At 37.1% G+C, this 23,429-nt stretch overlaps 2 protein-coding genes across 2 annotated transcripts; one reads left to right on the plus strand and one right to left on the minus strand.

The window, feature by feature from the left end:
- Positions 1 to 209: 209 nt before the first annotated feature.
- Positions 210 to 8,304, plus strand: ppiab (peptidylprolyl isomerase Ab (cyclophilin A)). The gene is given in 5 exon segments (NM_001328424.1): positions 210 to 473; positions 3,752 to 3,782; positions 4,713 to 4,801; positions 7,035 to 7,207; positions 8,004 to 8,304. Coding segments are annotated over 5 exon segments (495 nt in total). The 5' UTR covers positions 210 to 404; the 3' UTR covers positions 8,137 to 8,304.
- On the minus strand, positions 8,073 to 20,117 carry LOC100534832 (RING finger protein 122). Its single transcript, XM_087271525.1, has 7 exons — positions 19,932 to 20,117; positions 16,276 to 16,414; positions 15,187 to 15,232; positions 13,244 to 13,279; positions 13,088 to 13,170; positions 9,643 to 12,369; positions 8,073 to 9,384 (listed from the first exon to the last, which is right to left on the minus strand). Exons 2-6 carry the CDS (start codon positions 16,383 to 16,385, stop codon positions 12,258 to 12,260), a joined length of 387 nt encoding a protein of 128 aa, XP_087127651.1. The 5' UTR covers positions 16,386 to 16,414; positions 19,932 to 20,117; the 3' UTR covers positions 8,073 to 9,384; positions 9,643 to 12,257.
- Between the last annotated feature and the right edge of the window lie 3,312 nt (positions 20,118 to 23,429).

Below are 23,429 nucleotides of genomic sequence, written 5' to 3' on the forward strand. Positions count from 1 at the left end.
ATGATGATAAATCGTGAAATAAATCATCTGCTCGTTCGCTCTCCGCGATTGAATGCAAAACAGTAATGGCGAATTCTGCCTTCGGCCACCGCCCTCACGCCATGACAGACCGCAAGTTCACACCCACTTCATTTGCACATCGCTCATTGGATGAGACGCGGTTGCGTCATTTCTACCTACTTTAACCGGCACGTCAATCAAGCGCCTTCCTCCACAGCCGCACGTCGCTAATTTATTCAAGCGCGCCGCTTCTGATTGGCCTGTTCGCACGTCACTCAGCGGATCCTCCGCGGCAGAGGCGTCTTTATATCCCGCGCGCGCGCACAGTTCCTGCTTCCCGATGAGCTGCGGCGTTTGCTGGGATTCATTCAGCTGCACAAACTGACCGAGTTTATTCCTTCATCATGGCAAACCCCAAAGTGTTTTTTGACATCACCATCGATGGGAAGGAGGCGGGGAGGATCGTGATGGAGGTATGGAGATAAATCTGCGTGTATTTAAAGCGAGCGGCGACTCTTTAATTAAAGATGCGCGTGTGATGCTGTGAATCCGTCTGTGCATGAAGCGCGCACACGAGGCTTCCCCCCGCCACATTGTGCTGGTTTGATGAGCGCTGACACTGACAGCCTGCTGACGACGAGTCGTTCTTAAACGATTCGTTTGAATCTTTAATGTGACTCGGTAGTGAGACGTCGTTTCAATGAGTGATTCAGCGCATGCGCACAATGTACAGGGAAAACGCTGTTCACCCGTCTTTTTATATTAGCAATGCCTGAACAATAACGGAGACTTTAATACTGTTCAAAATTACACAAAGACTGAGATAATCAACTAACATTCACAATCTTTCCATCATTAATATTATTGTTGTTAGTAATACAACATGTATAAATAAAGTAACAGATAAAATACGCAGTAGGGGAGTAACGTTAGATTACCAAAATCCTCTAATGATGAATCTAAATATCTCGCTTTTTGGCGTTTCATCTCTCTTAATGTCTTTCAATACAGTATAATTCTTCTTTAAACACCACTAGTCTTGGGAGTTTCGAATATAAAATATTAGTAATAATAACAACAAATAATTCCTAAAACTTTGACTCATTCCATCTTTGCTTATTCTGGTCTGGTGTGTTCGTATTGCTAAAATAATCCCCCAAACACTTACATTTTCCTTTAAACATGTCATTTTTGGATTTTATGAGCAAAACAAATACAATATAAGTTCTATTATGAGTTTAACTTTTAATCTAGCACAATTTATGTGTCTATTAATGAAAATACACCAGCGAACAGCCACTTTGTCTGTATTTGTTTATACTAAAAGAAATATAAATAAAGATTCGATCATGTCGCTGAACGGGAATCAGTCGGTAAACTGATCCGAAATTCCCATCAGCTGCGCGCACATGGAGGACCCGCGCTCTCCACACGAGGACGCGCACGCTTTTTTGACGCAGACGCCATTTTCATCATTTTTTCATAACTCGAGATGCCATTTTGGGAAGGGAGGGGCGAGCGCCGCAGTCGAGCCTTTAATTTAAGCGTGTTAGAGTAATGCTTCTATTAGTACTATTGAATCCCCTTATTATAGCGCTCATTTTTATAATAGTAGCTGATCATAGATTAATGTAGCCGATGAAGAGCGCGCAGGTGATCTGCATAGGAGTGCGCGAGCGCGCGCGCGCTCCCGTCAGGGTCGATGTTTCCAGAGAAATGCGGAAGTAGTGGATTTTTGTTTTACCATTGTCATCACACACTCGAGCTCTGCTTCTGCATTATGACAATTAAACTATAAAACCTTCGCTCGATATAAATACTCGTATTGTCGCATAAAAAGGAAATTTCAAATATTGAAAGAGTGGAAATGATTAAAACCAACAATGTAGTAAAATAAGGTGGATATCAGGAATTCAGATATACTCTTGAGTGTTCAGAACTCAGATTAAATAAATCAATGATGTAATAATTCTGTTGAAATGACAACAGAAACTGCATGTGAGATATGAGGACGAGCCAAACCATCAGATTAAAAGCAAATATCACTTCATATACATGATCAATGCTAAAAAAACATGCAGAGTGGCTTCATTCATTCATTTTCCTTCAGCTCAGCCCCTTATTTAATCAGGGGTCGCCACAGCGGAATGAACCGCCAACTGTTCCAGCAATTTTTTTACCCAGTGGATGCCCTTCCTGCCACACCCAGTATTGGGAAACACCCATACACACTCTGCCACTCATACACTACGGCCAGTGTAGTTGATCAGTTCCCCTATAGCGCATGTGTTTAGAGTGGGGGAAACCGGAGGAGAACATGCAAACTCCATGCAGAAACACCAACTGACCCAGCCCAGATTCAAACCAGAGACCTTCTTACTGTGGGGCCACAGTGTTAACCACTGCGCCACCAACAGTGTGTTTAGCGGCAGTACAGTATAGCCGAACTGCATCATTTATTCAGAGATGGACTTTTAGAAGAGTATGAAATAAATAGTGCTTAAGTGATGTTTAATAGGAGTCGCTTTACAATGAAGAAACATCTCAAATGTGTGAAATCTAGTCAGGGTTCAACACTAAGGGTTTTATCTACTGGCCCCACCGAAAGAAAGAAAAAATGGAGAAGTTAACAGCTGTTTCAGCCACATCTTTTAAATAATGTGTCAAAAATACTGTGTGAATCTAGAATTGAAGTATTTTAAGAATGTTAATAAATGTATAATGAGCAATTCAAAGTGTGACGCAAACAAAAAGAGCAGTGTGGAAAATGTGCTGGTTTTATTGCAGTTTGAAATTATCCAACAAAAGGTGGCTGACTTGTCATACTGATGGCGAATTGGATCGGGCCAGTAATCATCCTGTACACTGTCCCGAGCGTCTCACACTGACCCTGGGCCATCGGGCAGTGCTTATTGTTGAGCTTTCATTCATTCATTTATTTTCTTGTTGGCTTAGTCCCTTTATTAATCCGGGATCGCCACAGCGGAATGAACCACCAACTTATCCAGCAAGTTTTTACGCAGTGGATGCCCTTCCAGCTGCAACCAATCTCCGGGAAACATCCACACACACATACACTACGGACAATTTAGCCTACCCAATTCACCTGTACCACATGTGTTTGGACTGTGGGGGAAACCGGAGCACCCGGAGGAAACCCACGCCAACACGGGGAGAACATGCAAACTCCACACAGAAACACCAACTGAGCTGAGGCTCGAACCAGCGACCTTCTTGCTGTGAGGCGACAGCACTACCTCCTGCGCCACTGCCTCGCCTGCTGGTGCTTTCAAATAAGATTTAATGTGTATTTGAGTGTCGAGCTTTACTTGTAATACTAAAGCTTATTTTAGGTGTGATGTGTTCATGTATACGTGATTTACAAAAATATACTAAATAATTATATTTCAATGTATTTTTTTCTTCTCGGAGTCTTTAAAATGTCAGAAAATGCTGCTTAATCTAAATGTGCAAGACACTGTCTATTATTATTGTGTAAATAATATTATTGTAAACCTGGAGGGCCGCTGTCCTGCAGAGTTCAGCTTCACACCTGAGCCAGCTAATCAAGCTCTCACTAAATACACTAGAAACTTCCAGCCAGGTGTGTTGAGGCAAGTTGGAGATAAACCCAGCAGGACTCCGGCCCTCCAGGACCGAGTTTGGAGTTGGACACCCCTGGTGTAAATGTTCATTATATTGTGAAGCGGTTCTGCTGTGCTGATCTCCGTTTGTTTGCTCTGTTCTGCAGCTGAGAGCTGATGTTGTGCCGAAGACCGCTGGTGAGTATTAGTTGTGTGTGTGTGTGTGTGTGTGTGTGTGTGTGACAATGAGGGATACAATATCACTTTAAAAATGAACAGATCTATAATGAAAGCATTCCGTTGTCTTAATTAAATTTTTTGTGTTTAAAATAAATTCCACCTACATCCACATGTTTAATTATTTTTATTAATTGTGTATCCGTCTATTCAAACATGCACCCAAAACTTGGTGTCCCCTTGAGCTCCGCATCAATTGGCATGTACAGAATCCGTTGGTAATAGTTTTAGTTTAAAAACAGTTTGAAAAAGTATAAGTAGCATGTTATTATTATTATGATAGACAGTAAAGTTCGTCAAGACAAACTTTGCCATAGTTTAGACACTATTTATTAATATTAAACTATGGCAATTAAATAAATACTAATAATTAATTAGATTTATTATTTAATTAAATACTTAGACACTATGGCAAAACTATATTAATAAATAATAAATAATAAATCAAATAATAAATAAATCTATTAAACAATTAATATTTACAATTAATATTATTAATAAATTTGATTTTAGTATTTAATTATTTAATTGATTTATTATTAATTGTCTATTAAACACTGTGTAGCGCGTCTGACAGACACACATGCACAGTGTACAGGGAAATATCTTTTTAATTTTTGTTATTATTAGCAATGCTTTTATTATTTAATTATGTTCATTAACATAGAGGCACATCACTTTTATTTACTTTTTTAAACATTTTTCACTTCAGTTACAATCTGACATCTGTCTCTAAGATGAGGCCAAGCTTAAATCTGTGCACCAAAGCGCTGAAGATTGACGATCATTTAAGTGTGACCTGTCCGTTCAACAAATGGGGGCAGTTATGGGGTAACACTGTAAGCGCTGTGCTCTTTTTAATATAATATAATTTGTGTTTGTGTGTGATAGAGAACTTCCGTGCACTCTGCACCGGAGAGAAGGGTTTCGGCTACAAGGGCTCCGGCTTCCACCGCGTCATCCCCCAATTCATGTGTCAGGTGAGCTGCGACCATAAACACTCACGGTTTCCAGTTGTTAGGGGTTTCTTGAAGGTTTCAAGGTGGTTGCTAAGGTGTTACTGATTACAAGTTGCATCACAAAACAACAGTATCAAAATCTCTTGGGTTACACCAGCGATTAATGTAATGCGACTACTTTTGGATTACATTTAGATTACTTTTGTGCGAACCCTTATTTGACGTCACTTTGACGCAGGATAATCTCCATGTTTGTTCGGGTGTTACTATGGTTTCCATTTATCAGAATTTTCCGGAAGATCTCACGGCGGTTGCTAGGGTGTTACTGATTATAACACCATAAAATCACGAAATTAGTAGTCAGTAACAATTTTATAGGCTACACCAGTGATTGTGATGTAATACAACTACTTTTGGATTACATTTGGATTACTTTCAATACAATTATGGCAACACAATATAAATGTAATCCAAAAGTAGTCTGATTGCTTTAGCATATGTGTATCGAAAGTAATCTAAATGTAATCTGACTACTTTTGGATTATATTTAGATTGTGTTGCCATAAGTGTATTGAAAGTAATCCAAATGTAATCCAAAAATAGTCAGATTACATTTAGATTACTTTCATTTAGATTAAGTTATCGTAGGTGTATTGAAAGTAATCCAAATGCAATGCAGAAGTAGTCCGAATGAATGTGACGTCCTCGCTGTGTTTGCGGAGGTTTGCTTTGGGTGCGTGTGACATGATTTCAGCTGGAGCTCCTGAAATGTTTTGACACTCGGGTGAACAGTTTGTGTTTGATTTGAGTTGAATATGAAACACTTTGAGGAGATTTTGTCTGAAACGGGTACGACTGTACACATCTTTATCATCAGTCCATGCGTGATCACAGGGAGAACCAGATGACCAATAATTATTGGCTAGAAATTGCAAAAGCCATGAGAAATGAGGAACGTTTTTTTTTTTTTTTTTTTCCTTTTTTTGTAAACGTGTAAAAACCTGAGGGATAATTTTGGCAAAACAAAAAGTTGAGTGGGCAAAATAACAAAAAAAACATCAGTATTTTTAGTAAGGTTTTGCTTTTATTCTTGCCATAATAAAAATATAATTGTAGAGCAACCCATGTTCTGTAGTCATTAATGTTTAACTTTATTAGGTAAAACTGCCAGAGATATGAACAAAAGCAGGTGATGCATCAAAGTTTGATTTTTAAAAAATCTTGAATAGTTCTTAATCTCTATAATCATTGTAATAAATTTTAAAATAATAATAATTAAAAAAAAATAGTTTATAAATCTTCAATGATATTAATGATATGATGCATTTCCGGAAACTTCTATTTCTGTTTATGCGTCTGATTTTACTGTCTGTTTCTTTTGACCGCCCCCTGTCGTCTCAATAGTTTGTTCTGTAGTGTAATAGTGCATCTAGCCTGTCTTCAGTACTGTTCAATTTGAATACGTTTATTTCACCACTAATTTTGTGATTTTTAGCATTTTCTCTTTGTGTATGTGATTTTGATATTCTGATATAGGTCTTAAATTTAATACCTAATGCTCTTAATATCTTATTCATAAAGCATTACTTTGCTACAGCAATCCACATGTAACATTGTTAAACGATTTTAAAGGCCAAATTTAATTTAAATTTTGAATATTGTGTCAGAGGTCCTAAATTTAATACTTAATTTAAGACTTTTTAAGACCATTATGATATCTGCAGAAACCCTAAAATAGGACGAGTTTGTGTCTAAAAAGTCCATTTTAATAAATGTTTGTGGCAGTCTTTGTACTTTTATTTCAGAGTGCAGATAGCATAAGTTTCATTTATATTTTTTAACTAATATATATATATATATATATATATATATATATATATATATATAACCATGGTGCTTAAGTGTATACAATTGCTGTAAGGAAATATCAGCATTTGGTACATGCTATTATTATTATTATTATTATTATTATTATTATTATTACCTTTGCTTGAAAAGACTTGATCTAATCCTGTTTGTATGATGTAAGCTGCTGCTCCAGAACAGGTTTGAGCTACCAGACCTGCATCTATAATAACTCTCAGATGAGTTTTGAAGAATGAAACAATCCTGGATCCTGTCAAATCGTCAATAACCAAATCCAGCGAATAGAGTAATCCGCGTGTGAAGAACAGAGCCCGGGTTACTTACAGAGTTACCAGAACAACAGTTGCAGTAGCCTGTAACCGAGTGTTTAATCTGCTGTTTGTCGCAGGGCGGTGATTTCACCAATCACAACGGAACCGGAGGAAAGTCCATCTACGGCAACAAGTTTGAGGATGAAAACTTCACACTGAAACACGGAGGCAAAGGCACCCTGTCTATGGCCAACGCCGGCCCCAACACCAACGGCTCGCAGTTCTTCATCTGCACCGCCGACACCAACTGGTAAAACACACAAACACACACACACACACACACACACACACACACACACGCACGCACGCTATAGAAGGAAACTGAGCATTCTTTATTGCACTGCAACTGATGATAGTTACAGTACAACTTGATGAGTAAAAAAGTAAAAACTCTTACAATTGAGAATTAGTTTCCACTGGCGCCACACCAAACTTCATCCCGACACTGCTACAGTACAGCTTCTCCTTCAGAATATTCAGTCGTTGCTGTTGTTATTTTTGTTTTATATAAATAGCGGGTAATGATCGCACTAAAACATTAATGTTAGTGAATTATAACTGTGGACTTCTGTAATCCTAGTAGCTGCTCTGTAGGTCTATTGGAGACGTTCCTAAATATTCCCAGCAGATCTCACACACGTTGGAGACATCCCCGTCACACAAACGCTCTAAATGCAGTGTTCATTTGAGGGCGCAGGAGAAGATCTGCACTTGAGCAGTGTGTATTTGAGGGTTTTGTGCATGTCGGAGGAAAGAGATCCACATGCTCGTATTACATGAAGGCATCTGTCATTAAAATAACACCATGGGTAGTTGGAAGATCTGTGTTAAAGGCCTGCAGTGCCACCACAGCTGGATAATATCCTGGAGGAAACTCCGCATTAAAAATATGAAGATTATCGTGATTTTTAAAAATCTCAAATCTTCCATTTCTCTTTATTAGTTCACTTTTTTTTCAAGTTTTCTTTTTTCCCTTCATTTATTTATTTTTAATGTAATATTTTGACCTGATCTAATGTCTCCCCTTCTCTTATGGTCTCCCTCAGGCTGGACGGTAAGCACGTGGTGTTCGGGAAGGTTGTGGATGGTTTAGATGTTGTGGATGCCATCGAGAAAAAAGGAAGTAGCAGCGGGAAATGCTCCGCCAAGGTCGTGATCGCCAACTGCGGCCAGCTCTAACTCTCCTCCCCTCTCCCTCTCTCTGTCTCCCTCGTTCCCTCACTCTCTCTGGTTTTTGTATGGTCATTCCTCAGTGAGACGCTCCTGTTTCATGTATTCTGACGGTTTCCAGGACGCAACGTCTTCTGAAACGTGGATTAAAGATGAATCCAGATTCCTTTGACTGGCGTTCTGTTTTCTTTCTGCATTATTATTGCTCTGTTTAGCTCTTAGAGTTGTTTAAATCAGTGGTTCTCAAAGTGGAGGTCAGGATGCCATGAGGGGTCGTGGGACAGTGAAGGAGGGGTCGCCTGGTGATTTCCAAAAATCTATTTTTATTAAACCGTATGAATGACCATATTTTATGCATAACCTACTGAAGAGAAAAACCGTTGTTTATAGTTGCTATAATACTGTATTGAGTTACTATAGTAGCTTATAGTTACTAGTTGTATTGGATTGCAGCCCCTGGGGTAATTACATTATATTAAAGACACAGCAATAGCGTCAGATGCAGCAGATTGATTTAATTACACCAGGTTAAACATTAACAGCAGTCGCATAAATAATAAACGAAGAATAGACTTGGGTCTGTTGGTGTTTTTGCGCCATTGCATGCAAGGTTTCTGCATTTATTACCACCCCAGAAGATTTTGGGGGTCACGGGCTGAAAAGTTTGGGAAGTCCTGGTTTAAAGCAACTCGAAGTTTATTTCCTCAGTGGCTGCAGTGTTCTGTTGGCCAGCAGGGGGCGCACTAATGCAGTTTACTGTCTTTGTGCTGTTTAAATGAAACCAAAACACTGCGTTAATATTTTATAAACCAGGAATGAGTTTCCTAAAACCATGGTTCGCCAACTAAGGTTGCAAGTTCTGTCGTTACAAACATAGTTTGATTTTGCCGTTTCCCAAATCCGTCGCTCCAACAAACATTTGCAAACTTGAGCACTCGCAACCACACCTCTGGAGCTGTAGTTAGAAACAGAGTTCCTGGCTGTGTTCTATGCCCACTTATCCCCCCTATGCCCTATTCATTTAGAACATTCCAACATTCAAAGTTGGAATTATTAAAAATAAAGCAGTAAGCTCATCTCTCTCTCAGCTGTAGTTTGCTTTCAAACTATTTCTACAGTTCAGTTTTGGCGATCTTCATGTTTACAGTTGTGCTCGCTTCGCAGTGCACTTTGAAAACACTGATGTCATTTTGAACACAGCCTCATGACGAAAGCTGTAGGTGATTCTATTATTTACAAGTGGAATTTATGTTACGTCTCCAAAGCTTGTGAAAACAAAAAGCTTACGTTAATTCTTTTAATTTATAGTATGTTATTTAGTAAGTATTTGTACTGTATATGACATGGGCCTGCTGATTAGAACTTCCTGAACATGTGTCAAATCGTAAAAGTAGACTTTTCAAATAAATAAATACACAATATCCTACTTAATATTAATGATGGGAGTAATAATTATTATTAAAGTATGTTTTTTTTTTCATGTCTAATATAAAATTTCCTTTTAAAATAAATCGCCTCATTAATTTATTAATAAGATATTAATATGTGTTGGCTTTTGTAAGTGGTTTTATGTTTTAGAATAGAACATGTAGTGTTCAGTTTCTCAATATTAGTAAAGCAAACACAGGCCCTTTACAGAATGTGCTGTTTACATATATTTGAGTTAATATGTAAAGCGAGTGCATGCTTTTAACAAAACTAATACTGGATTATTTTAAATGTGTGTGCGCGCGCGTGTTCAACAATATAACCTGCACAAATAAAGGACTGGATTCGTCTCTAAAGAAGCTGTTCCTCCACCGCGTTTACAGCATCATTATGGGCGTTTTACATTATAACTAACGTGGTTCCAACAATGGATCTGCGACAGAGAAACTGCAGTTTTAGGAAACACTCGTCACTACATCGGTCTTTCCCAAATGATGCATCGTACTATGATAGTTTAGCTGTATATATAGTTATATATACTATTATAGTTCAGAGTTACATTGTTGTTTGGGAAATACACCCCAGAGCACATCAACAAACAATGAACAAGTCAATTTCTGCAGTTTTTTTTATTTATAAATGAACATAAACACTAATAATGCTGCAGCTCAGTGATGTCAATGAATTATTATGCATCACACCACATTCCTCTACACAACATTTAAGAATTGCAGTGGAAAAAAACCATTTAATGCAAATGAGGATTTATTTTAAATATGCAGTAATTTACATCTAGCACAAAAATCTAAATGAATAGCGTTAGACTGTTATTTACTAAACTCTGTCTTATATTTTTATATATAGTGTTTGGCTTAATGTTTACAGAAGGGAATGAATCATCTAAAGCTCTATTAGTTCAGCACAACCATACTCTAAAATCCATCCTGTCAACACTTTTCATGTGTGTTTCAGCAGCAGAAGTGCTCATAGTGTGTAGACTCAGAGCGGAGTGAATGGGAGAGCACAACACATCATCTACAATCCTATTAGCTTAAACAACTATAGAGGAACTCCAGAACGCTGTTATCAAGACTCAGAAAGAGGAATAGTGTGAGACTGATAACAGCAGTCAGAGGAGAGAATCCTGTCAGATTTACTGTCCTGCACCCTATACACACACTGCACTACACACACGCATGAATTCACTCAGTCATTTGAGGCAAAGCTGATCTAATAAATATAACTGTTCATACTCTTATATCATCAAAATCTAAATATTAAACACTTCCAAGGATTTAAGATGTGTGTGTGTGTGTGTGCATCAGTTAAGACAGCGTGAGCAGCTCTCAGCTGTGTTTGTGGGTAAACTGGATCATGTTGAGCTGTTGTCTGCTGATTTCAGCTTCCGGGTTTAAAATGATTTTTGGGGCGGATCAAAATCAGTGTCGTTGCACAAAACTGCAAATGCAAAGATGACACGTCGAGTTCTCATTATTATTCATAGTGGACTTTTCTTATCCTATGAGAAGAGCCGGCTGCTTAAATATTCATGAGAGCACGTGCTTTCCAAAGGCAAGGCAGACCTGCCAGTGCCAAGCTGTGAGACACGTTGATGACTGGGTGAGACGCGTCCACGGACCCATGACACAGGATTTAGCTGTTCATGAAGGCTCGTATGAGTTTGTTTCCATGATCCACGGGGTTTGTTGCATGGTTTTCCCTGCGTTCCTGTCAGGGCCGATACAGCAAAGCTGTGTGTGCTGCTAGCATTTTTGTCAGGAGAGCAGTACGAGAATTGGAGAATGGCGGACGCTGTCTTTTATCAGGAGTTCGTTCACATTTAGACACATCGCCGTGCTGCTGTGTTCACCTAAATCCTCCAGATTACCAGCAGGGCTGATGGTTAAAATAGACAGGGCAAGAGACCTGCTGCACTGAGTGCATTCAGACCGGGGATTAAGGGGGAAGTCCTCATGTATAGTGTTTATATGAACACCATTATCTTTATAATGATATAAATTGTGGTTATCTGTATATAAAATTACGAATAACAAATGTAGCAGGGCATTAAGGTACTGTTTATTTCTTTGCGTTTTAACTTTGTAAACTATTAACTCATGCGTCTCCTCACGGTTTGTGTCTCATTTTGTGAACCGACTGACAACAGTTGTTAACTCCCCTTCTTCTCTCCTGCTGGCCACGCCCACTCCTGCCCTTTGCTCGTGTAGCTCCGCCCATTATGATGCATCTTTTTTAAAAATTCTGAGGTAGACCTGAACTGAAAGTGGGGGTGTCATAACCCTTTAAAGAACTCAGTCTTGTGTGAAGGGTCCAGTGATTAGTTCAGTTTGTTTATAATATTTCTGTATATACATGCCACTGAGAGTGAAGTCAGAGTAAACCCACGTTTACATCAGCTTGTCTATCAGGTTTCCATCAGCTCTGCCAGCATATTTACAGCAGGTTTTCCTCAGCTTGTCCTGCAGGTTTGCTTAAGGTTTACATAAGCTTGTCTAGCAGGTTTACCTCAGGTTTTCATCAGGTCGTCCAGTAGGTTTTCATCAGCTTGTCTAGTGGGTTTACAGCAGGTTTTCCTCAGCTTTACCTCAGCTTTTCCAGCAGGTTTGCTTCAGGTTTACATAAGCTTGTCTAGCAGGTTTACAGGAGGTTTTCCTCAGTTTTAAGGCATGTTTGCTTCAGGTTTACATCAGCTCATCCAGCAGGTTTGCAGGCTGGTTTTCTGCCGTGTCTCCGCTGATAGGAATGTTGCACATTGGACAGGAGCAGCGGATCTCTAGCCAGTCCAGCAGACACCTAAGGACACAGTAGGACACTTCAGCTCTATACCTCTGTTTAGGTTATCTTATGGTTATGTCTGAGTTAGCAAAGTTATGTTTATGCTATGTTCAAGTTATACTTCCGTTATGTTCGGGACATCTTAAAGATTTGTTTAGGTTTTGTTATGTCTGAGTTATCTTCAAGCTATGTTTAGGTTATGTTTTTAAGTTATGTTAGGGTTATCTTTAAGCTATGTTTAGGTTATATCCAGGTTATGTTTGGGTTGTAATTAAAGTATCTTCAGGTTATGCCCAGCTTTGTTCAATTTATGTTCTGGTTATGTTCAGGTTAGTTTTTAAAAAGCCTAAATATGACTAAATATAAGCTTGAGCAAGTAAATCTCAACATATACATGTCAGGCAAACACAATCCTATTTGATGTTAATATAGCAAGCTGTGTTCTTTTTATGGCTTTCATGAACAGCACTTTTAATAATCAGTGTTTTTCAATTTGTAAAATCTTTTAACCTTTTTAACTTCTACATTAATCACAATATCTATGTTTGGAGGCCTGTGATTGGCTGTTTGCTGCTGGAGGCCTGCCTTCATCTGCACTCGCTCATGAAGTCAGGATAAAAGCTTGCAGAGGAAGCTGGCGATCAGAATCATGGAACCAACAAACAGGTTTGGCTTTGTCAATTCTAAAGTAAGCCTGAGTCTGTGAATCCAGCATCACTGATGAAGCAGAACTCACCGCTTGTGAAAGGCATGTTTACAGGCCAACAGACCCAGCTCATCGCTCATCCTGAAGTCCTCCAGACACACTGCACACGTTACCTGAAGAAAACCACACAGTCAGAACAACAAACATCCAGCAAACACTCACTGATGAACACAAACTGACACTCACCACATGTTCATCCACCGCTTCATCCTTAAACACCACCTGTCATCAAAAACACACACGTTTAGCTCCCGTCTTAAACATGAGTTACATCCCAAATGATACACATACACTCATATACTATACACTTAAACACTAATGCACTATACACTAATGAACTTATACACTAATGAACTTATACACTAATGAACTTATACACTAATGAACTTATACACTATACACCTATGAACTTTTACACATTCACTTTACACTTATTCACTTTACACTTATACACTATACTCTTATACACTATACTCTTATACATTATACTCTTATACACTATACTCTTATACACTATACTCTTATACACTATACTCTTATACATTATACTCTTATACACTATACTCTTATACACTATACTCTTATACACTATACTTTATGCATTTATATACTAATGCAGTATACACTAATGAACTTATACACTATACTATACACTTATACTTGTACACTATGCACTTATTCACTATACACTTATACGTGTACACTATACACTTATACACTTTACACTTATACTTGCACACTATACACTTTTAAAATATACACCTTTACTTGTACATTACACACTTTACACTATACACTTATACTTGCACACTATACACTGTAAACTATAGACTTATACTTGTACACTATACACTTATGCACTACACACTTATACACTATGCACTTATATACTATACTCTTATACACTTTACACTTATACATTATGCTTTTATACACTATACTCTTATACACTATATACTTACACACTATACTCTTGAACACTATGCACTTATACACTATACTCATACACTATACTCTTATACACTATACACTTACACACTATACTCTTGAACACTATGCACTTATACACTATACACTTACACACTATACTCTTGAACACTATGCACTTATACACTATACACTTACACACTATACTCTTAAACACTATGCACTTATACACTATACACTTACACACTATACTCTTGAACACTATGCACTTATACACTATACACTTACACACTATACTCTTGAACACTATGCACTTATACACTATACACTTACACACTATACTCTTGAACACTATGCACTTATACACTATACACTTACACACTATACTCTTGAACACTATGCACTTATACACTATACACTTACACACTATACTCTTGAACACTATGCACTTATACACTATACACTTACACACTATACTCTTAAACACTATGCACTTATACACTATACTCATACACTATACTCTTGAACACTATGCACTTATACACTATACACTTACACTTATACACTATAATCTTTAACACTATACACTTATACTTGTACACTATACACTTATACATACTCTTATACACTATACCCTTATACACTATACACTTATACTTGTACACTATACACTTTACACGTATACACTACGCACTTATACACTTTACACTAAACTCATACACTATACATTTATACTTGTACACTATACACTTATACATACACTTATACACTATACTCTTATACACTATACTCTTATACACTATACTCTTATACACTATACTCTTATACACTATACTCTTATACACTATGCACTTATACCTGGACACTTTGCACTTATACACTACACACATACAGTATATAACCTATCTTCTATGCACTAATCCACTATTAAGCACTTACACTAGACACTTATTAAATATTGTCTTATTTTCAGAAATATTTAGCCAAACTTATGTGTTTTTCCCTTAAGGTTTGACTTTGAAATCATTTTATTTCACTTCCCCGATTATTTACTTATTTTAAGGAAAACACTTCATTTGACTCATTTCTGAAAACAACACCATATCTTTGCTTGTCAAGAAAATGCTTCTTGATTTGTAGACATCTTCAAGACTGATGCTGTCTCGTTCTGTCATTAATATAATCTGATTTCACACACTCACCATCTTGTATCCAGCTCTCACATTACGAGCCTGATGCCTCAGCTTACTGCAAACACACACAACACACACACAAACACACAGAACACACACACACAAACACACAGAACACACACACAAACACACAGAACACACACACACCTCATAAAAAAAGTTGTCATTTTAATTTGCTTTAAATCAAAGTAAATAAAAGTCATATTGAAGAGCAGAGCTTAAACAAAGCCACAAAACCAAATGAAACTGGCATGTTTAGCTGATTATATCTGATCAGTTATTGTCATATTTTGTGCTGGACTAATCAGAAAACACACTTACAGAACCAAATACTAAAAAAAGTGACAAGAAATCAAGCAGAAAAAAAATCTGAAAAGATGTTTGTGCCAAAGTGTTGACTATTGACAACACTCATGTTTTTTTATTCTTTAAAAAGTTTTGGGTTTTCTCAAAACTTGTCATTTTTTGCTTCATTGCTTGTGTTTTGCTGTGAAAGTACACACAAATCATTTTTAAATATATATATTTAAGAACAGGAAACTTTGACAGTATTTCTGAAAACAACACAATATTTTCTGCGTGTCTAAAAAATGAAACATAACAATAAATAATAATAAGTAGTAATAGTAATAATAAATAATAAATAATAATAAATAATAAGTAAGTTTTTCCTTAAAACAAACAAAAAAATATCTGCCAATGGGAAAAGTCAAATAATCTGTTTTCGAATTGAAATAAGTTTAGTTTCTTACCCCATTGTCAGATTATTTTGTTTGTTTTAAGGTAAATCTCACTTCATTTTGACTCTGAAAGCAACATTTACTATCTGAAACCACACAATATGTTTTGTTTGTCTAAAAAATGCATCTTGATTTAAGAGCTTGCAGATATTTGGACTAGAAACAAGACAAAAACTCTAAATAAGGCATTATTTGCAGTGTGGGAAGTTTTGGATCTGTGGCTCAGACAGTGAATCAGCCTGTGGTAAAAATAGCAGCGTGAACAAAAGCGCAGAGATATGATCTGCTGGAGGATTGTTGCAGTGGGAAACGCGTGAGGTCAGAGGAAGTGTTTTATTTACAGCCGATCGACCGTCACCTGATGAAGAAACAGCAGAAGATCAGGCTGAGGATCAAGATGAAGAGTCCCAAACCCAAGAGCACCACGTATGTGTTCAGCGGCAGCTCCTGAGCCGTGACCGGAGGCATGACGGAGAAACACACGGAACACACACACCCTGAAGAACAGAGAATAACACTGTCACACACACAGCTCTGAACGCATCATGGTTATTTTAGTAAACTAAAACTATCAGTGGGGAAAAATTGTTAAATAAAACAAAATGTAAAATATTAGAATAAATAAAAAATAATAATACAAAAGGAAAAAAAATAACAGTAACTGAGAAACAAACTGAAATAAAGAAGGAAGATGCATAAAAAATAATGGTTTTCAGTATTGGTAAGCAGTCATTCTGTGGCGCAAAATCTGAGCTGCTGCAGTTTAGAGAAAGAACAGTAGATGGCGCCAAACACATCAGTCTAGAGCAGATTATATACTCTTTTACATGTTTCACTTAGCTAAACGGCAGTAAAAACGATTAGGTTTTGAGAAAAATATCTCGAAAAACAATAAATGTGAGCAAAAAGTGTCACGTGCCTTAAAAGTAAATAAACAGTCATTCTGTGGTGTAAAATCTGAGCTGCTGCAGTTTAGAGAAATAACAGTAGATGGCGCCAAACACATCAGCCAAGAGCAGATTATAAACTTAGCTTTACTATATAAGCTTCACTATATAAACAGAAAACATGTTCTGTTATTTATTTTCAAAAAATGTAAACGATGCATGTTTAGCTACATTTACAGAATGTGTGTTCTGTACACAACACAGCTCTGTTTACATCAAGGTTATCTTAGTAAACCAAAATGAAAACTACAGGTTAAAAAAACAAAATGATTTAACTGCAAGTTAACTATGATTATATCGGTTTATGCAACTACTTACTGTAACTTCTCTGATTTGGACAGTAATGTAGTAATAAAGTCCACGTTTTGTAAAGCTGTTTTAGAATGACAGTTATTGAGAAAAGCATATACAAATAAATGTAAACGAAACTAACGACAGTTAGGGTTCGCACACACTGGGACAGTTTTTGCTCATGCCTTTTTCGCCAACATTTAACATATCACTAAACAAAAGGCTATCAAAGTGTACATGCACACTACCGTGAAAAACGGCAGACGTTAAAATGTCAATTAAAAAAAAAAAACACAGGCTATTTTTTTTGTTTTGACCCAACAAAAATTAAAGGAAATATTATTCAATGATGAGTTTAATTTTTTATTTTCAAGTTCATCAAGTGCCATTGTTAACACTTAACAAAGCTGATGAAAGTCACTTAAAAACTAACTGAAATCAAAATTTTAATTAGCAAAAATAACCGTTTTCAGAATTAATAAGCACTCATATTGTGTAAAATCGGAGCTGTGGATGATTAGAGAAAGAACAGTAGATGGCACCAAATACAGCAGTCCAGAGCAGATTATAAACTATTTAACATCTTTCACAGTGATTAACGGTGGTGAAAAATCAGTTGGGTTTTAAGAAAAATGTATTGAAAAACACTGATGATAAGTGTGAGCAAAAAGTGTCATGATGTGTACGAGCCTAATACTAAACAAGGCAGTCATTCTGTGGTGTAAAATCTGAGAAGTAGGTGTAGGTAGGTGGCGCCAAACACATCAGCCCAGAGCAGATTATATATGCACAGCTTTACTATACAGTATAAACAGAAAACGTGCTCTGTTTTCAACAAGGTTATCTTAGTAAACCAAAACCAAAACTACAGGTTAAGAAAAAAACTATTTTACAGCAAGTTAACTATGCTTATATTGGTTTACGCAACTCCTGATTTTGACAGTAATGTGGTAATAATGTGCACCTTTTGTAAAACTGTTTTAGAATGTTAATTATTGAGAAAAACAGTTAGGGTTTGCACACACCGGGACAGTTTTTGCTCACGTTTTTTCGCCGATATTGAACAACTCATCACTAAACAAAAGGCTAGCGATGTGTACATGCACACTATTGTGAAAAACAGCAGGCGTTCAAGTGTCATTAAAAAAAATGACACTTTTGTTTTGTTTTGACGCAACAAAAAGTATAGGAAATATTAATCGATAATGAGTTACATTTCACTTTTTAAGTTTATTAAGTGCCATTTAGTGTCAGGGGTGAATTTACACATTTTATTCGGCTCACTGCTGGTGAATATCGTTTGAGGTTTCAGAAAAACATTTTAAAAAACACTGAAGAAAAGCGTCCCAGATATTTTTCTTAACCCCAACCAGTTTTCACCACTGTTGATCGTAGTGAAAGATGTAGAAGAGTATGTAATCAGCTCTGGACTGCTTTTTGGCGCCATCTACTGTTCTTTCTCTAATCAGCCGCAGCTCAGATTTTACACAATTTGAGTGCTTGTTATTTCTGAAAATGGTTATTATTTTTGCAAATTTTTATTTTTATTTCAGTTAGTTTTTTTTAAGAGACTTTCGTTAGCTTTTTTAAAGTATTTCACTTTTCAAGTTCATAAAGGGCCAACTAGCATCAGTGGTAATTCAACACATCATCGCCAGTCAAAACATTTGGATTATGAGAAAAATGTCTCAAAAAACACAGATGAAAAGCATCCCGGTGTGTACGAGCCTTAATAAAAAGCTAACGAAAGTCACTAAAAAACTAACTAAAATAATTAAATTTTTTTTAAAGAATAAAATCCGTTTTAGAATTAACAATCTGAGCTCTACCTCAGAGAAATAACAGTAGGTGGCGCCAAACACATCAGTCCAGAGCAGATTATAAACACAAACAACTTTACTATATAAACAGAAAACGTGTTCTAGCTTTCATTTATTTAACAAAAATGTAAACTAGGCATGTTTACCCTTCTGAAAAAGGAGAGCGCTTAACTGTATTAAATGAATAGTTTTAACACAAATCTGAAAAGTATATATATATATTTGTAATTATTATTAAAAGTCACTAAAGTAGAGTACTTTAATGACTATTTTCAACACACTTCAGTGCATTTTTTACAATACATTAAGTACTGCCTAAACTTAATCATATATCTGCTAAAAACAATATGGTAATTTAGCTACATGTAAAATATAATCAATAATACTTTCCAGACAAGCTCGTATATGATTGGGTTTATCTTGAAGATTAAAATAAAACATGTAAATATATGAATGTGTGATAATATACATGCCTCTAATGACTATTTAAACACACCTTTTCATCTGAAGAACAGTCAGATAAACTTATTTTGATAAAAAAAAAACATTTAATATTTTATTTCATTATTATTCAGATTTAATTTAATCATTAACAAGTACAATTTACTTGTTGCTGTTCTACGTCATTTTGAGTTCAAAATGTAAAGCTTTTTATTCAATTAACCCAATATTCAATCGGTATTTTCAATTATGTTTGATACAACCATGGTGAAAGAAAGCTAATTATAAATGTATTACGACAGTTAACGCTAATACAAACCCATGTACAATTAAAGCAGATAGAATGACTTCAGCTGTTTTATCGGATGCTTTCTTTCCTATAAAAACGTTAACGTTTAAGAAAGAAAGAAAGAAAGAAAGAAAGAAAGAAAGAAAGAAAGAAAGAAAGAAAGAAGCTTAATCTGACAGACAGAACAGTAACACGTCGTACATTAATCTGAAGTGAAAAGTCTCACCATTATTGACAGGCTCCTCTTCAGGGTTTAATCTTCATTCTCGGACGGAATCACCGGCTGTGTTTTCTGAAAGTTGTTGGTCAACAGTATCGAGTGTTTATAAACGTGTGAATAAAGTCAAATCTCTGCTGTAACGGAGCGCAAAAACTCAAACCTCACAGCCCACATCAGGAGAAACAATAAACCGCGCCTGTCATTCAGAGGGCGGAGCCTGAGCATCAAATCAATCGCTGATTGGACAAAGAGACGCTCACGTGTATCTGTTTAAATTACGCTATAATAATAATAATAATAATAATAAAAATACAGCACAATGAGGAGTAATAACATCGGCTTTCACTCATTAAAACAGTGTATAAAACGACGAGTGATAATGATTTCCTAAGAACTCTAGTGTGATGATGATAATATTGTCTGTCCCAAAAATCTTGTCATATTTTGAAGGAATTATCGCGTTATTACAAGATTTTGCCACAAAATACTCATTAATTTTCATCTGAAATCATCACGAATCACAATTGAAGTTGCAGCTGTATATAATTATTATTTTTATTGTTAAATTAAACACACACACACACACACACACACACACACACACACACACACACACACACACACACACACACACACACACACACACACACAAACAAACACAGACGTTTATATAGATTTAAACATGTTTAATATTGTTTAACAGGCTATGCTCAGATTTTTTTTTTACCTCTTTTCTCAGCCAAACAGCTGCAAACATTCAGAGTTTGTGTGTGAACTTTAGCTCAGACAAAGGAAACTTTAACAAAGATTTAATGACACCAGTGTGCGACATTCTCTACTAAACACACACACACAATTTCAGTATACACTAGCCGGCCACTTTATTAGGTACACCTTTCTAGTACCGGGTTGAACCCCTTTTGCCTTCAGAACTGCCTTAATCCTTGGTGGCAGAGATTCAACCAGTTACTGGAAATATTCCTCAGAGATTTTGCTCCATATTGACATGAAGTTCAGTTCAGTTTATTTCAGGTTCAGTGGGGTTAAAAAAAAAACTACTGAGAGTCCAAACACTGAAGAGCAAATCCATCGATGCGCAGCTCTACCAATCTCAAACCATGCTAGCTACAGGCGACAGCGGAGAGGGAAAAAACTTCATCAAATGGCGAAAGTGAAGAAAAAAAAAAACCTTGAGAGAAACCAGACTCAGCTGGGCAAGACCATTTTAATTTCATTGCTGACCAAACGTGTTGTGCAGACCTGCAGACTCAGCGGCGGAGGCTGGAAGCTGGCCTCAGCAAAGACTCGTCAAGTAGCCATCAGAAGATGGAGACACTGTGCTCATAAAGGGATGGACATGGTCAGCAGCAATACTCAGGTAGGCTGTGGCGTTGATGCTCAATTGGTACTAATGGAGCCAAAGAAAATCTCCCCCACACCATTACACCACCACCACCAGCCTGAACCGCTGATACAAGGCAGGATGATCCATGCTTTCATGTTGTTGAGGCCAAATTCTGACCCGAGCATCCGACAGCAGAAATGGAGACTCATCAGAGCAGCAACGTTTCTCCAATCTTCTATTGTCCAGTTTTGGTGAGTCTGTGTGAATTGTAGCCTCAGTTTCCTGTTCTTAGCTGACAGGAGCGGCACCCGGTGTGCTCTTCTGCTGCTGTAGCCCATCCGCCTCAAGGTTGGACGTGTTGTGTGTTCAGAGATGCTCTTCTGCAGAGCTCGGTTGTAGCGAGTGCTTATTTGAGTTACTGTTGCCTTTCTATCAGCTGGAACCAGTCTGGCCATTCTCCTCTGACCTCTGGCCTCATCAACAAGGCATTTGCGCCCACAGAACTGCCGCTCACTGGATATTTCCTCTTTATTCTCTGTAAACCCTAGAGATGGTTGTGCGTGAAAATCCCAGTAGATCAGCAAATTCTGAAATACTCAGAGCAGCCCGTCTGGCAGCAACAATCATGCCACCATCAAAGTTACTTAAATCCCCTTTCTTCCCCATTCTGATGCTCGGTGTGAACTGCAGCAGATCGTCTTGATCATGTCTACATGCTGAAATGCAGTGAGCTGCTGCCATGTGATTGGCTGATTAGAAATGTGTTAACAAGCAATTTGACAGTTGTACCTAATAAAGTGGCCGGTGAGTGTATCAACCTATATACTGATTTTTGTTTATGAGCTGGCCACAGTGTGGCACTATAATTATTTTAATGTTGAGTTCTAATACACAGCTCATCATTTACTCATCCTCCGCTTGTTGTTTTCTGTTGTTATGAGTCTCTCTTCTTTTTTGTCAAGTTTTATTTGGTCATTGAATAGACTTACAATAATCACAAATTCCAAGATTAATGAGTTTCTCTCTTTTGTTAAGCACAAAACAATATACTGAAGAATGCTGGAAAAACAGCCATTGACTTCTATTGTAGCTTTTGTTCCAGCATTCTTTAAAGCATCTTATTTTGTGTCCAACAGAAGAAAAATAACTGCTTGCAACAACTTGAGTGAGCGTAAATGAGGAAAGTGAACAGTGCCTTTACATTTGTAGATTTAATCTCGAGTATTGGTTTCACTTTTACTATTCGTCATGTCCCTCAACCCTTGTGTGTACTGCTCAGATTGACTCTTCTTTGGTGATGTTGGTGCTGTGTTTGCTCCATTGTCTTCCATTATAATCACATGTATTGGCATGACAGCAGATTATCATGCATTCTTGATTATTGCTGCTTTTCTCTGTTGGGAAGAGGGACAATGTGTCATTTGTACTGCTGGTCATCAGTTGACAGCATTAACCCTTTAGATCAGCCTGTGTTGAAGAGTTTCTGTCCTGTATAGTGTTCAGTGGAGTAAAACAGCAGCTTGCAGGAATACACTCACTGTGTTTACTGTGTTCTGACAGCTGAGGGGGCATTGGGAGTTTCTCACACATATCAAGGGAAGTGTGCAAATGTCTCACAAACAAATTATCCCTCTTATTCCTAACAGGGAACACCAGCAACAATCAGGAATGCATGATGATCTGCTGTCATGGCTTTACAATCAATAAATGTGATTATAATGGAAGTCAATGGGGCAAAAACAGCACCAACATCACCAATGGGGAGTCAATCTGAACAGTGTGTTGAGTTTTAGAACATTTTCATAGCATTTTCCCAAAATATGTGTAAAAATAAGGTTTGTCAGCGATAATCATCCCATTTGCTGAAACAGAGAAAGATGAGGACAAATAAAGAGTCAAAATGACCCAAAAACACATGCAAAATACACAAACTGGAGAAGCTGGAGAGAGTATGGAGGGAAATATCTGATGGGGTTCTTCATAACTCAAATATGGTTTCAATCTGATTCTTCAACATGGGCTCAATAGGGTATATGCTGAAGCATGCTAATAGGACTTTGAATTTGCCAGTAACCTGGGTTAAGCGCTTCCGGTCAACTGTATTCCAATGCAACAATTGGCGCATTTAAGGTCAGTTTTCTTTAAAAATCAGCGATCTC

This window comes from Danio rerio, chromosome 10 (assembly GCF_052040795.2).
Source record: "Danio rerio strain M-AB ecotype USA chromosome 10, GRCz13ab, whole genome shotgun sequence".
NCBI classification, from domain to species: Eukaryota; Metazoa; Chordata; class Actinopteri; order Cypriniformes; family Danionidae; genus Danio; species Danio rerio.

Coding starts and splice junctions, on each gene's coding strand:
- LOC100534832 (XM_087271525.1), bottom strand. CDS start 16,385: ATGCCTCCGGTCACGGCTCAGGAGCTGCCGCTGAACACATACGTGGTG. Junction 15,233..16,275: donor TTCTGCTGTTTCTTCATCAG/GTGACGGTCGAT, acceptor GTGTGTTTGCAG/TAAGCTGAGGCATCAGGCTC. Junction 13,171..13,243: donor AAGCGGTGGATGAACATGTG/GTGAGTGTCAGT, acceptor GGTTTTCTTCAG/GTAACGTGTGCAGTGTGTCT.